The sequence below is a fragment of the Amia ocellicauda genome, chromosome 3, assembly GCF_036373705.1.
Source record: "Amia ocellicauda isolate fAmiCal2 chromosome 3, fAmiCal2.hap1, whole genome shotgun sequence".
NCBI classification, from domain to species: Eukaryota; Metazoa; Chordata; class Actinopteri; order Amiiformes; family Amiidae; genus Amia; species Amia ocellicauda.
The window spans coordinates 46198313-46214595 of NC_089852.1; the positions used below are offsets into that span (position 1 = coordinate 46198313).

Below are 16283 nucleotides of genomic sequence, written 5' to 3' on the forward strand. Positions count from 1 at the left end.
CCTGTGATATTCCAGCGGTCTCTGGCCCACCCGTACACCTCCCAGCAACTGCAAACTATAACAGCATAGTTTCAGGCCCGACCACCCAGCTCCCATAGATCACTAGAGCAACACAGCTCAGCAAAACCTATAGATTAGAGACAGCAAGGCATTGTGGGGGCTGTAGTCTTTCATTCAGCTTCAGTCTTCAAACAGAGAATATACACCGATCAGCCATAACATTATCCCTAATACCACCTGCCTAATATTGTGTAGGTCCCCCTTTTGCCGCCAAAACAGCCCTGACCCATCGAGGCATGAACTCCACTAGACCTCTGAAGGTGTGCTGTGGTATCTGGCACCAAGACGTTAGCAGCAGATCCTTTAAGTCCTGTAAGTTGTGAGGTGGGGCCTCCATGGATCGGACTTGTTTGTCCAGCACATCCCACAGATTCTCGATTGGACTGAGATCTGGAGAATTTAGAGGCCAAGTCAACACCTTGAACTCATGATTCATCAGACCAGGCCACCTTCTTCCATTGCTCCGTGGTCCAGTTCTGATGCTCACATACCCATTGTAGGCGCTTTCGGCAGTGGACAGGGGTCAGCATGGGCACCATGATGTTCACCTTTTCTCCAATAAATAATTTTCCACATCGGTGAATGTGGACTGTTTATAGATGGGAGCTACTGTTCATCCTTCCTTGATTAGATAATTGTTCTATATAAACTCCCTGGGATAAGGCTCCTCACATTTAAGATTTATTAAAACTATTGTAGTGACAGCCATTTGTAAACTCACATATATACACTCACCTAAAGGATGATTAGGAACACCATACTAATACTGTGTTTGACCCCCTTTCGCCTTCAGAACTGCCTTAATTCTATGTGGCATTGATTCAACAAGGTGCTGAAAGCATTCTTTAGAAATGTTGGCCCATATTGATAGGATAGCATCTTGCAGTTGATGGAGATTTGTGGGATGCACATCCAGGGCACGAAGCTCCCGTTCCACCACATCCCAAAGATGCTCTATTGGGTTGAGATCTGGTGACTGTGGGGGCCAGTTTAGTACAGTGAACTCATTGTCATGTTCAAGAAACCAATTTGAAATGATTGGACCTTTGTGACATGGTGCATTATCCTGCTGGAAGTAGCCATCAGAGGATGGGTACATGGTGGTCATAAAGGGATGGACATGGTCAGAAACAATGCTCAGGTAGGCCGTGGCATTTAAACGACGCCCAATTGGCACTAAGGGGCCTAAAGTGTGCCAAGAAAACATCCCCCACACCATTACACCACCACCACCAGCCTGCACAGTGGTAACAAGGCATGATGGATCCATGTAGAACCGTCTCGGAAATAAGTGGAGAAGTCGCGGAGATAAAGCAAACAGAACTTGACATAAGTACAACTTTTATAGGGAAAATGACATAACATCTTATGGCCGTTCATCCAATCAGAAGATACAGGTCCGGGTCCGTTTACGATCTGTCCTCCCATGAAGAGGTGATGGATACAAAAAGCAGATGTCCGTCTTTGATGTGCACTAGGAAGATGCGATCCCACGGTGGTCATTTACCTAATGTCAATCGCTCAGTAACAGAAACATTCCTGCCTAATCTGGAGAAACGATTAAGCCATAAACAAATTCACAGCAGACATCTGTAGGCTATTTCGGCACTGTGTAATCTTTCATTACTGACAGGAGTTTCTAACAAATCGACCTTGTTGACCCTTTACTTGTCCTGCTAAATCTAATCTGGTACCAATGCTAGTACCAATACAAAACATTAAATAATTATCACAAAACACTTTCTTCAACTTCCTATACAGAGTCTTCAATCCATGTTCTCATTCTGTTTACGTCAAATTCTGACTCTACCATCTGAATGTCTCAACAGAAATCGAGACTCATCAGACCAGGCAACATTTTTCCAGTCTTCAACTGTCCAATTTTGGTGAGCTTGTGCAAATTGTAGCCTCTTTTTCCTATTTGTAGTGGAGATGAGTGGTACCCGGTGGGGTCTTCTGCTGTTGTAGCCCATCCGCCTCAAGGTTGTACGTGTTGTGGCTTCACAAATGCTTTGCTGCATACCTCGGTTGTAACGAGTGGTTATTTCAGTCAAAGTTGCTCTTCAATCAGCTTGAATCAGTCGGCCCATTCTCCTCTGACCTCTAGCATCAACAAGGCATTTTCGCCCACAGGACTGCCGCATACTGGATGTTTTTCCCTTTTCACACCATTCTTTGTAAACCCTAGAAATGGTTGTGCGTGAAAATCCCAATAACTGAGCAGATTGTGAAATACTCAGACCGGCCCGTCTGGCACCAACAACCATGCCACGCTCAAAATTGCTTAAATCACCTTTCTTTCCCATTCAGACATTCAGTTTGGAGTTCAGGAGATTGTCTTGACCAGGACCACACCCCTAAATGCATTGAAGCAACTGCCATGTGATTGGTTGGTTAGATAATTGCATTAATGAGAAATTGAACAGGTGTTCCTAATAATCCTTTAGGTGAGTGTATATATATATATATATATATATATATATATATAGAACACCTCAGAAAGTTATTTTTTAAATATCAATGATTACAGAAATGCATAATTAAACATTAAAATCAGCCAATAATTACATTCGTGAATAATTAAATAGTGCTCCACCACTATTTAACCCTTTACACTGTAGTAACTCTCTCTCTCTCTCTCTCTCTCTCTCTCAATGTCTCGATGTAATGATACATGTCTATATATCTATATAACTATGTATCTATTTCACCTCACCCAATTATATTATGTATGCATTAATTTAATGTTATTCATATAGGTCAGCAATATTGGAATAGCTGCACGTGTCTGTATCTCTCGCTCTTTGACTATAAACAGGGTGTGACATCACATATTTCTGACAGATACGGCCCAATCAAAACGCAAGGCTGTTCTGCGGTTCCGACCTAAAAACCAGGACATTGTCATCGCGCACATGGATGATGCAACTTGTTGTTGTCATGGAAACAACGCCTGATGCGTCAATCAGTGCAGAATATTTGACTTGCATATTTATAGTATTATATATATACTCTTGAAAGACACAATAGGGCATCAATGGTAGAATTTGGAAGGAAAACAGGGACGTGCAGAGGGGAGGTGGGAAGGGCAGGGGCCGTTACTAGCCACTGCTGATTTGCCCGACAATTCATCCACAGCCCACTACATCCACTATAGTCTGACCCCCCCCCTTGTTTGAGTCTCTGCACGGCCCTGTTATTGCATGGTTTTGGTTATTAAAATAAACATATACACATATACGCTACATAAAGGCACCTTCAAAACACAACAGGTTTAAAATGTAGACTATCAATTTTTCCCCTCGATAGTGTCACATAAAATGGAGGCTGTAACACACGAAACTGAGACCAGGAAGGCTAAAGCAATATGGGTTTCTGGAGGCGCCGAGCCTGAGGGTTAAAACATCCAGTGTGCAGCCCCTTGGAGATGAGAGAAATAAGGCTGAAGCAGGTGTATTGCAGCTCCTGGAGGCGGCGCCTAGCTTCCATACAGAGCGCAATACAGGCTACATGAACCTGTCCTCATTCTATTATGTTGTCTTAAATACACTACATATACATACATAAATAAATACACAAATGCATAAATAAAGGCTCCTTCAAGACATCACATGTTTAAACAGTAGCCTATGCATTTGCCTCTCCATGGGATCAAATGAAAGGTGACAAATGCAGCTCTGTATATGGAACTGAGAGAATAATGCTAATGCATGCCATGTGTGGCACCTGGAAGCTGCGAGATGTAAGGCTGAAGCAAGGGCATATTGGCTTCTGGAGGCACGAAGCAGGTGGGATAAGCATGCCTTGTGCAGCACCTGGAAGCTGCGATTAGTTAGGCTTAAACAAGGGCATATTGGCTTCTGGAGGCGCGGAGCCGGAGGGTTAAAACATGCCAATTGTGCACCTGGAAGCTGCGAGATGTAAGGCTGAAGCAAGTGCATGCCAGATTCTGGGGGGCCAGGAAAGCATAGGATAAAGCAGCATTTTTATGCTATTAGCAGGGACCTGTGGTAGTTGTTCCATAGACTGCAATGGGGCTCAATGCATATGCCTTTGTTTCCGGGAGCTACAGGGCCTGCCCCCACTCACCTCAATTGCATACAAATTTCATCTACTAGGCGCTTCGATGCATGCAGAATCGAGAGGATCAGGTGAAAAAGCATACAAGCACTAGGCTATGTACCACCACTACATTTAAACATTTTTTTGTTTGTTTCTTAATATAGCAATTATGAAAAAAGCTCAAGGCATCAATTCTCTATAATGTTAAATAATAATGTTAAAATGTATTTTCATATAATCGCCTCTTGTTTCTGCAAAGTGAATACTTTTTTATATAAGTTAATTCATCAAAAAACAAACATGCAAATCATTTGTTTGAAAAGTAATATAAATAGTTTGTTATTGTTTTCAGGTTATTGATTAATATAAGTTATGTTTTAGTGCAATTTTATTTCGTTCAATTTTTGGAAAAGAATTTTGCACTTTTTTTTTACCTATTTTATATATTTGCACTGTATATAACATTTCATAAGAGTCCAGGGATAAAATGTTACACTCATAACTTTTTCTTCAAACATGAATACATACATTTTTATTTTTGCATTTTAAAAACATCTATGAGGTCATAACACTGTTGTTTACACACAAACACACACATCTCAGAGTGACCACTTCTTTGACAGTTCAGATATGGTAACCCTAGTATATATGTTTTTTGATGGCATTATTTGGTACCTTAAAAACTAAATGGCTCCTAACTTTTTTACTTTATTGGCCAGTGACTCTATAGATTTTGATGTCATGCTCACATTCCAAAAACAAAGTCTCAGAGGTCAAAATTACAGAGTTATAATTATGATATTCCTGCATGTATTACACGTAGTGCAAATTAATTGTGGTTCAGTATCTTATAATGAGAGCTCTTGTGTATACAGCATGCTACACTGGTGATCAATCTCACAATAAATACTTCTCAGCTCTCATATCCACAAAGCCAGAATATGAGAAAGACATGTAAGTAGCTACATTAATCTTAAACAAAACTAAGCACCTAATCTAATATATCTAATAATTGAATAGGCTGAATGAAAAAATATATATACTTTTGACAGACTTATCATTCAGAAACTAAAGAACATGAATGATTTAAAAAATAATTTTGGCACAGTGAAGCCTATATACTGATATTAATATACTATGCATTCTATGTAACCTTTAATTTATGTTCGCATGAGCATGTTACTATATTTACATTAACTGCAATTTTCTTATATGATGCTAAAATATATATTTTTAAACTGCTTTATAGAATAATATAAACAGTCCACTGATTGAAGCGTGACAGAAATACTGTCTTCATTTCTTTTCCATCTCTATCATGTTTATGCTGCTCTTTTTCTTACAGAATCGGAGACTACAGTAATTGTGGATCATGACATTTACAAACCTTACAGCTGAAGCCATAACAGAATTTTACATCACTGGTTTCAATGAGACTCAGAATCCAAAGGCAGTCGGATGCATCATTTTGATAATTTATTTACTGATTTTATTGGGCAGCAGTGCAAACATCTACATCATCGCAAGGGACAAGCGTCTGCACACCCCAATGTACTTCTTCATTTGCAGTCTCTCTGTTGTAGACATCATCCGCAGCACCAGCTCCAGCCCAGCAATGATCCTGGTGCTATTAGCTGACATCACTGCAATCTCTTACAGGTCCTGTATTACTCAGATGACTGTGAACCACTTAGCTTTTGCAATGGAGAAGTTTACTCTTAGCTTGATGGCCTATGACCGGTTGGTTGCAATCTCCAATCCTTTGAGATATCACAGTATCCTCACAAAGACTCGTATAGTGCTGTTAACAGTAGCATTGTGGGTGCTGGGTTTTGCCATTATTGCAGTTCTTACAGGAATAGCTGACAGACTTCCTTACTGTCGAACCAATCTTAAATATGCTTTCTGTGACTATGCTGCTATGGTTAGGGCAGCTTGTGTCAATCCTGATGAATATTTTATTTTTACAACTGTGATCTCCTTCTTCATTTTATTTGGTTCATTTGGTTTTATTTTTATATCCTACCTTAAGATAATCTTCACCGTGCTTAAAATTGCCCCCTCAGAAGACAGAAAAAAAATGTACAGTACTTGTTTAAACCACTTAATAGTAGTTGTTTCAGTTTTTGTCCCTCCATTTGTCAGTATTATTCTAACCCGTATAGGTTTGGTGTTGACCCTCACAGAACGTAATGTATTAATTATTTTCTCTTCTCTGGGCCCCTGCTTGGTGAATCCTTTTGTGTACTGCTTCAGAACAAAGGAAATAAGACGTCAGCTTTTCAGAATATTCATGGCTGTGGCACCCAAACAATAGCATGGTGTTTGTCATTCAGTATGGACAGGTTTTTATTGTAGACAACCCCCTTTTATGGATTAATGAATGTATATAGATATATAAATATATATGTAAAAATTAAACAGCATCAGCTATTACAACAGTTTGAAGGAGCTGCAGTGGAAACATGCTGCAATGTGCCAATGCTGTAGTGTCAATTTGCAAGGTAAATGTGTCCATAGGGAGAATGTGCATAACATAATATCCTAATAGAAATATATTTTACATCCTCATAGTGAGAAAACTATGTGTGAGCTTTGCAACATTTCCCCAAATCAATAATGGTAGCTGATGTAAAGTTGGCCTGGTGTGTATGGCCTGCTACACTACTCCAGCCTGTGTGTTGACAAGCTGAAACATGTTGTGAAGGACAAAAACCTGTGGCCTGTTGTGAAGGGGAAAGGGAAATTAGAAATTCTTGTTCAGGAGGTTTTACAGCAGTCCCCCTCCCAAACAAAGACACATTGCACCATGTTAAAATATGTCATTGTTTTCTTCAGTGTAGTTAGGATGTACTGTATTTGTATACAAGAAAATTCCCACATATGAATAAGCTCACTGGTTGGAAATGTGTATTTTCATTTCTTATACAAGAACCACTATGCCAAAATATATATTTCTTTTTTTATGATTTGATATGCAGATTAAGAGACCACTCCAAGTTCAGAAATCAATGTTAAGTGGTCTCTTATTTTTTTCCAGAGCTGTATATAAAAATGAGTTAATCAACCAATTATATTCATATGGAATTTCTGTAATTTGGTCTACTTTATTGTTTGAATTAATATTTAAGGTAAATGTTTGTGAATGCAAGTTAACTGAAGAGAACACTGCCTAAATGGGGAGAGGTTAAGCCAGTTTCCATGTTACCTCATACAAAATATTTTACTATAAGGGCTGCCTTTAGGCCAGTACATGCATCATACAATCAGCTCTTCATGTTCCTGTTTGTATGTAACCCTGCACAGACTACTACTTCCTCTTTGCTGGGAGTTAGAACTCCCAAGCGACCTTGCTACCAGAAGTGGAAATATCACGGGGCCGATGGGGCACAGGCAGCAGGGCCCACCACATCTTAGGGCCCCGCAAGGGGATCCACATTCCACCAGATATATATATATATATATATATATATATATATATATATATATATATATATATATATATATATATAATTTTATACCAAAGAACAAATATTAGTTAACACTAAAATAATTCAAAATATATATACAGTGAGGGAAAAAAGTATTTGATTCCCTGCTGATTTTGTACGTTTGCCCACTGACAAAGAAATGATCAGTCTATAATTTTAATGGTAGGTGTATTTTAATTCGAACAACTCAGGCAACTCGAACCTTCAGCTGCCTCCACAGATTTTCTATGGGATTAAGGTCTGGAGACTGGCTAGACCACTCCAGGACCTTAGTGTGCTTCTTCTTGAGCCACTCCTTTGTTGCCTTGGCTGTGTGTTTTGGGTCATTGTCATGCTGGAATACCCACCCATGACCCATTTTCAATGCCCTGGCTGAGGGAAGGAGGTTCTCACCCAAGATTTGACGGTACATGGCCCCGTCCATTGTCCCTTTGATGCGGTGCAATTGTCCTGTCCCCTTAGCAGAAAAACACCCCCAAAGCATAATGTTTCCACCTCCATGTTTGACGGTGGGGATGGTGTTCTTGGGGTCATAGGCAGCATTCCTCCTTCTCCAAACACGGCGAGTTGAGTTGATGCCAAAGAGCTCGATTTTGGTCTCATCTGTCCACAACACTTTCACCCAGTTCTCCTCTGAATCATTCAGATGTTCATTGGCAAACTTCAGACGGGCCTGTACATGTGCTTTCTTGAGCAGGGGGACCTTGCTGGTGCTGCAGGATTTCAGTCCTTCACAGCGTTGTGTGTTACCAATTGTTTTCTTGGTAACTATGGTCCCAGCTGCCTTGAGATCATTAACAAGATCCTCCCGTGTAGTTCTGGGCTGATTCCTCACCGTTCTCATGATCATTGAAACTCCACGAGGTGAGATCTTGCATGGAGCCCCAGACCGAGGGAGACTGACAGTTATTTTCTGTTTCTTCCATTTGCGAATAATCACATCAACTGTTGTCACCTTCTCACCAAGCTGCTTGGCGATGGTCTTGTAGCCCATTCCAGCCTTGTGTAGGTCTACAATCTTGTCCCTGACATCCTTGGACAGCTCTTTGGTCTTGGCCATGGTGGAGAGTTTGGAATCTGATTGATTGATTGCTTCTGTGAACAGGTGTCTTTTATACAGGTAACGAGCTGAGATTAGGAGCACTGCCTTTAAGAGAGTGCTCCTAATCTCAGCTCGTTACCTGTATAAAAGACACCTGGGAGCCAGAAATCTTGCTGATTGATAGGGGATCAAATACTTATTTCCCTCATTAACATGCAAATCAATGTATAACTTTTTTGAAATGCGTTCTTCTGGATTTTTTTGTTGTTATTCTGTCTCTCACTGTTAAAATACAATTACCATTAAAATTATAGACTGATCATTTCTTTGTCAGTGGGCAAACGTACAAAATCAGCAGGGGATCAAATACTTTTTCCCCTCACTGTATAATATCGTAAGTTATACTGTATGATTTCAATAAATCCAGGCACTGATCTGACCTGTATTTGTGTCTGCAAAGCAAAGCTTCTGGACACTACAGTCAGCCATTCTCAAAAGAAGGACATCTTTTGGACATAACAACAAGAACAGCCGGATGGCAGGGCAACAGCCCCAGGCAAGATAAGCCTGCTCTACTGATTCTCAATCAGGAGCGGCACATAAACAGTCAGTACTTGTAATATTAGTCCTCCATCCCTGCTAGATAGCACTTCGCAGTTTTTATTATGCTTCTCACGTTCTTGATTGTTTTCCTCCTTGCTCCCTTTCCCGTAGCCTTGTCTGTGACCCTACATCTTGACAGCACTTAGCTTTCACCATCCAGGATGTAGGAAGTCACTTCACTTGTGTAAATTGTAAATTGGAATTTGTAAAATGTATTATTCTGAATTGCTGTTTTAGCTAAATTGAATTTGTAATGATTGATGCCTTGTACTTCACTGTATTTTTGCACTTATGTTGTAAGTCGCCCTGGAAAAGGGCGTCTGCCAAGAAATAATAATAATAATAATAATAATAATAATAATAATAATAATAATAATAATAATAATAATAATAATAATAATAATAAACCTGCTCCACTGGCTCTTTGCCAGGAGCAGCATCCAATTCGACATTCAACTAGCTATGAACAGGAGTGGCACAAGCAAGCTCTACTAAGTCACAAAACTATATACAAAGCAGGGGACAACTACTGTGCTCATCCGCTTAACACAGGAGCAGACACAACCCTGCTTTACAAGCCACAGCCAGGAGCGGTGCAACACTGTGCTCTACTGTGTTCCCAATTTGAAAGTGCAAACAAACTACATACATTTGTATATGTAATTAAAAATAGAGTTTGTATATATCGTGGAGCTGGGGCCCCAGAAGGGAAAACTTTGTCTCGACAAAGAGGGGGTAGTAGTTCACACAGGAAATAATATACAAACAGGAAAAATAAGGGCTGTTATCTTCCAAAGTCAGAACCACTGCCCAAGGTGGAGGGTTTCTGCACACTTCCATAGGAACCCATTCGAAATGTCACTGTATCAAAGCTGCCATTGGCCCCTTTTTCAAGACTCCCCCTTGGCAGACATTTATGCAGCTGCAGCTTGGGCCAAGGCGCTTACATTTGCCCAGAGGCAGTATGAATGTTCCTGCTGCCATGCTGTGTATATTGTTCTGTCCAGCTGTAGCTACTCAGTGACTAGCCAGCTGTGTGTTATTCAGTGGGTCCTGCAGGATCAGGGGTTCACTGCCACGTTAAAATGCTCTCTACCCTCGCTCTCTGTGCCTCCTCATCGCATCCCATGGTTTCCCTTAATTTTTTTACACAGATGATGCCCAAATCTTCCTGTCTTTTCCCTCCTCTGACCCTCTCATCCCCTCTCGCATCTCTTCCTGCTTGTCTGCTATCTCCGCCTGGATGCACTCACACCACCTCAAGCTCAACCTCTACAAATCTGATCTCATCTTTCCCTCCATCTTCCTCACCTTCTGCTGATCTCTCAATCTTAATCCCCTTGGAATCTATGACACTCTCTCCCTCTTCCGCTAAGAACCTAGGAGTCACCCTCGATCCTGCGTTCTTCTACACTCAGCACATCACCACGCTGACGTGCACCTTCAGATTTTCCTGAGCAACATATGCCAAATCCGACCCTTCCTCACCATCTGCTCGTCCAGTCACTGGTCCTCTCCTACCTGGACTACTGCAACTCCCTCCTGGCCGGCCTGCCTGCAACTACTACCCGCCCACTCCAGCTCCAGTATTCTCTCTGCCCCGATTAATATACTCCACTGCTCCGCTCCCTCCACTTGCTCCCGATATGCATTCAGTTCAAGAAACTGACCCTCACCTACCGTTGTCTCGACCACACGGCACCAAGTTACCTTCAGACCCTCGTCTCTCCATACATCCCCTCCAGACCGCTGCGGTCCTCCTGGGCCAGAAGACTAACTCTGTCTCCTCTGCACTCCCCTTCCTCCAGAGCCCGTTCCTTCTCATCCCTGGCCCCTAAGTGGTGGAACAACTTTCCCACCAAGGTCAGGACAGCAGAGTCTCTGACCTCCTTCCGGTGATTACTCAAGACACATCTTTTTAGACTGTACTTGTCATTTAGTCTTTCATTCTCCTGTAAGATTGCACTTATACAATATTTTGACATACTCCTGCCTTTGCATTCATATCACTTTGTTTTGTTTATTTTGATTTCCCTCTCTCCCTCCCTCTCCCTTAATTCTTAACTTTGACTTAACATCTTGTCTGCACTTATCAGCTCTTACAATATAGGATGTAAGACCTTATATATTGCTTACTCTATCTCCTATACACTTGTGTAAATTCTAAGTTCTAAATGTGTAAAATGTATTATGCCTGAACTGCACAGTGTTATTGCACTGTACTTTTGCACTTTGTATTGCTCTGATATTGCTCCTGGACAAGGGCGTCTGCTAATAAATAAATAATAATAATAATAATAATAATAATAATAATAATAATAATAATAATATGAAGAAACGTTATGTAAAGTGAAAATGTACAGGAGAGCTCAGCCACACAGGGGAATACATTGCAGGTCTGAAAATATGTGTCTTGAGTAATCGCTGGAAGGTGCTCAGCGACTCTGCTGTCCTGACCTCGGTGGGAAAGTCGTTCCACCACTTAGGGGCCAGGGATGAGAAGGATCGGCTCTGGAGGAAGGGGAGTGGAGAGGAGGCAGAGTTCATCTTCTGGCACAGGAAGACTGTAGAAGTCTGAAGGGGATGTACGGAGAGATGAGGGTCTGAAGGTAGCTGGGTGCAGTTTGGTCGAGACAACGGTAGATGAGGGTTAATGTCTTGAACTGAATGTGAGCCAAGATCATGAGCCAGTGGAGTAGCATGTGCAAAACGAGGCAAAAAGAACACCAGATGAGCAGCCGAGTTCTGGATGAGCTGGAGTGGGCGGGTAGTAGTTGCAGGCAGGCCGGCCAGGAGGGAGTTGCAGCTGTCCATGCAGTAGCAGTTTGCATGTTGGCTTTTCAGCAAACACGCAAAAACAGAAATAAAACAAAATATCCTCCTTAAGGAGAAACTCACAGCTCAACTAAAACAAGACCGTGAGTCAATGTGCTTCCTTGTTGCAGTAGATGCAGGGATTGCATTTCCTACTGTAAACTTAATACATATCTAAATAAGGAGGTTAATAATTTTCATTTATTTTATCAACATCCTACATAGATCTATAACATTGGAAAAAACACAAACAAAACACCAGCTAAAATGCATATTGTCAACCAATAATTTTCCATAAAAGAAATCTGCACTCTCTCTCTCTGGGCACACACACATTCAAACTTTGAAGTGCTTTATTGCTTTATTACACTGCAATAATCACATTTTTAGCACATTCAAAAACAGTCACTCCCTGAGTCACAGCAGAGTATTTTAGAAGATACTGCTCAAAAGGTTAAGAGCATCCTTATAGTATAGTGGGATTGTCACTCATTTGGGGCTGCGTGGTTCAGGCAATTAGGGGTTTTGAATCCAACTGATAGTCCCTCCAGGAATCCACGATTACACGATCACAAAATTTGCTGCAGAATCTGCCTTCTTTGGTGGAATTCTCTTCCTCATGCAGAGATAGACAGGGAAAAATAATAATAAAAATAATAATACAAAAAGTGGTACAGTATATAATCACTAGGTTACATACAGTGTTTTGAATTTGTAATTAATTTAGAACAATTTGCAGATTCTATTTTGCAGTTTGACATTGGTCAGTGGCAAAAACTCCTGATTAAATCCATTCTGATTTCATGTTGTAACACAATGAATTGTGGAAAAGTCCAAGGGGGATGAATACTTTTGAGAGCCAATGTAATGTTACATAAGTTGTGCCTATTTTGCATTTTATTAACTTCTAACCACCATTTGTTAAAGATCTCCATCATGTATTTGTGTTATTACTGTCATAGGAGGGACAAAACCAAATAGCTTAACGTTGCCAACATGATCAGTTACCCATAGAGGCAGGTTTAAAATTGAGAGATTTGTGAGACCAGATAGCTTAGTCCAAAAAGTTAAATTGGAAATGTATCAGCTAAACAAAGGGCTCGGGAGTACACAGATCTCCACAATGATGGGTCAAGTTATATTGTGTGGTCTGTAACAAAGTACTTGATCACACAAGGAAATCAACAAATGATGATCATCTCAAATTAAATGAGCACACAAAGTGAATATCCTGTAGCACTGTTCCTCCCAGCCTGAACTAATTCTAAAGCGCAATTTTCCGGCAAGGGTCCTAGTCTAATTGCTGGCAACCATTGAATGAGAACTTGTGACCATAATGAGAAACAGACTGGGTTGTTAGAAATGAAGGAGGTTGAAAATAATATAGTAGCAGCAATTCTGAGTGTTACTGATGAAGGAACAGGTTGGCGTATGTAATGCTAACAATTGTCACACATGTCAGAAGTTATGTACCAATAGATCTTACAAAAGATATTATCTCTATATATAGGCAAACGTCTTACCCCCTCACACTGGGTTTGTTTCAAACTAAATTGGTTCGGTTAGTTTGCTGTGACACAATGTATCAGTCACTGCGCAGCTGTTCACTGGTCTTGTGTACAAACTGCTCAGCTCGTAACTCAAGGTCATTTTCATGATTCACTTCCGTGTTTTCTCAGGACTCCGATCATATTGCAATAATCAAGTGAGCTCGGTTCCTTTTGTATTAATAAAACACCTAATAAAATATCCTTCTGGATATTTACATTGTACATGATTAGTGCATATAAGAAATGGCAGCATAACCCGTACAATAATAAACATTGTATTGTTTAATGTATATTTCCTATACATGTGTGTAAATTTGATTTTGTAAATTGCATTATGCTTTGAACTGTACTGTAGTTTTGCACTTTGTATTGCACTTATTTGTAAGTCGCCCTGGATAAGGGCGTCTGCCAATAAATAAATAATAATAATAATAAAGACGGCAATACTACATGTAGTCTAACACATTTGACTACTTCTGATACAACCAAATAATACACGGGTGCGTTCAGGATGTGCGCAGATCTGACCATTAAAACACTTCATTTTCATAATCGTATGACAACAGTCTGAATAGAGACGCATCCAACTGTCTATTAAAACACACTGTGTGCAGTTATACAGAACACAACAATAGGCTACTATATTTGTGAATATTATAATCAGCGTTGCGCTGCCGAATGGTGATTGTTTTGCCTATATAAAAATATACAATAACACAGTAGTGTGACGTCTCCTAAATATCCATCTCAGATCCATCTGCTTCTGCCATATCTTTAAATGGGGAAATTATCGCACTTGTACAGCCACGTCCAGAGTCCGGGTCTGCTCTCCAGATCCACGGGCTTCTGTAGCGTCTCCCCAGACAGCAAACTAAGTTGGCCCAATGTTGGTTTATGGTTGGCTAGGTTGGCAAGTGGTCAGCTGTCACGCTAACTATCGGCCAACGTTGGCCCAACAATTTACAAGACAGCAAACGAAGTTGGCCCAACCGTTGGTTTATGGATCCCTCACCCCTGCTGCTCGACATCGATCAACCTCGTCAATCCCTCGACCCTGGTGTCGACGTCGATCGACATCATCGATCCCTCGACCCTGCCGTCAACGTCGATCGACCTCGTCGATCCCTCGACCCTGACGTCGACGTCGATCGACCTCGTCGATCCCTCGACCCTGCCGTCGATGTCGATCGACCTCGTCGATCCCTCGACCCTGCTGTCGATGTCAATAAACCTCATCGATCCCTCGGCCACCATTGCCAACCCCACTCCCCCCCAACAGACTGACTGGACTCGACCAATGGCAAGCCTGCACCCAGGACTCCTGGGTACGAATGACGATGACCCACGGATACGCCCTCCAATTCCACTCTGCCCCCAGAGGGGTGCTGCCCACTACTGTCGGATGTCCCGGAAAGGCTCAAGCTCTCTCTCAGGAAATCTCAGTGATGCGGGAGAAGCGAGCGATACGACTAGTGGCCGCAGAGGACTCTCAAGCAGGCTTCTACTCAGGGTACTTCCTGGTGCCAAAGAAGGACAGAAGCTTCCGGCCCATTCTCGATCTGAGGATCTGATGAGAGTGCGCTGAATGGATGGGGTGGTCTGGGAGTGCCAGTAGCCTGGGGGATGCTTCAGTCAACAAGCATTGAAAGACTTTAAATTAGCCATTTTCTAAATACAATAACATTTAGTTGGCAAAATTGTATTAAGCACATGTACATATTTTGTGCAGAATAAATGTTGAGGACTCCTGTTTATAAGGACTGGAGGGAGATGGCATAAGGGAGTTGGGGTGGGGGTTGTTAACAGAAGAGAGGAATTCATGTTCCTTCCAGAGGATTCATAATTGAGAGATTTATTTCATTTTGACATCACTGTCACTCTTTCACAGTATTTGGATGGTGAGTCTCTATAGATTTTGATGTCATGCTCACATTCTAAAAACAAAGTCTCAGAGGTCAAAAGTACAGAGTTATAATTATGATATTCCTACATGTATTACATGTATGGCAAATTAATAGTGGTTAATTATCTTATAATGAGTGCTCTTGTGTATACAGGATGCTACATTGGTGACCAATCTCACAATGAATACTTCTCAGCTCTCATGTCCACAAAGCCAGAATACAAGAAAGACATGTAAGTAGCTACATTAATCTTAAGCAAGACGACTGAGCACCATTATTTCAGTCACATGTGGTACAAATAGTTTTCAAACTCAATCTTTATCTAATAATGTAATAAGCTGAATGAAAAGGGAAGGTTTTAAAAAAATATTTCTAAAGAAAGAACATTCAGAACGTAAAGAATGTTTTTATTTGAAACAATTAAACTTTACATTGAGCTGAATATACTATGCATTCAATGTAACCTTAATTTGTTTATATGAGCATATTATATACATTTACATGAACTGTATTGTTCTTATAAGATGCTAAAATATAAAACAACAGTTTCATAGAATGACAGAAATACTGTCTTTTCTTTTCCATCTCTATCATGCTTAAACTGCTATTTTTCTTACAGAATCAGAGACTACAGTAATTGTGGATCATGCCATTTGCAAACCTTACAGCTGAAGCCATAACAGAATTTTACATCACTGGTTTCAGTGGGACTCAGAATCCAAAGGCAGTCGGATGCATAATTTTGATCATTTATTTA

The 16283-nt window shown here is 40.8% G+C and overlaps 1 protein-coding gene across 1 annotated transcript; it reads left to right on the forward strand.

The window, feature by feature from the left end:
* The first annotated feature begins 5494 nt into the window (after nt 1-5494).
* Nucleotides 5495-6439, forward strand: LOC136747221 (olfactory receptor 10G4-like). The gene has a single exon (XM_066700171.1). The coding sequence runs from the start codon at nt 5495-5497 to the stop codon at nt 6437-6439; it is 945 nt and encodes a 314-aa protein (XP_066556268.1).
* Nucleotides 6440-16283: the final 9844 nt, after the last annotated feature.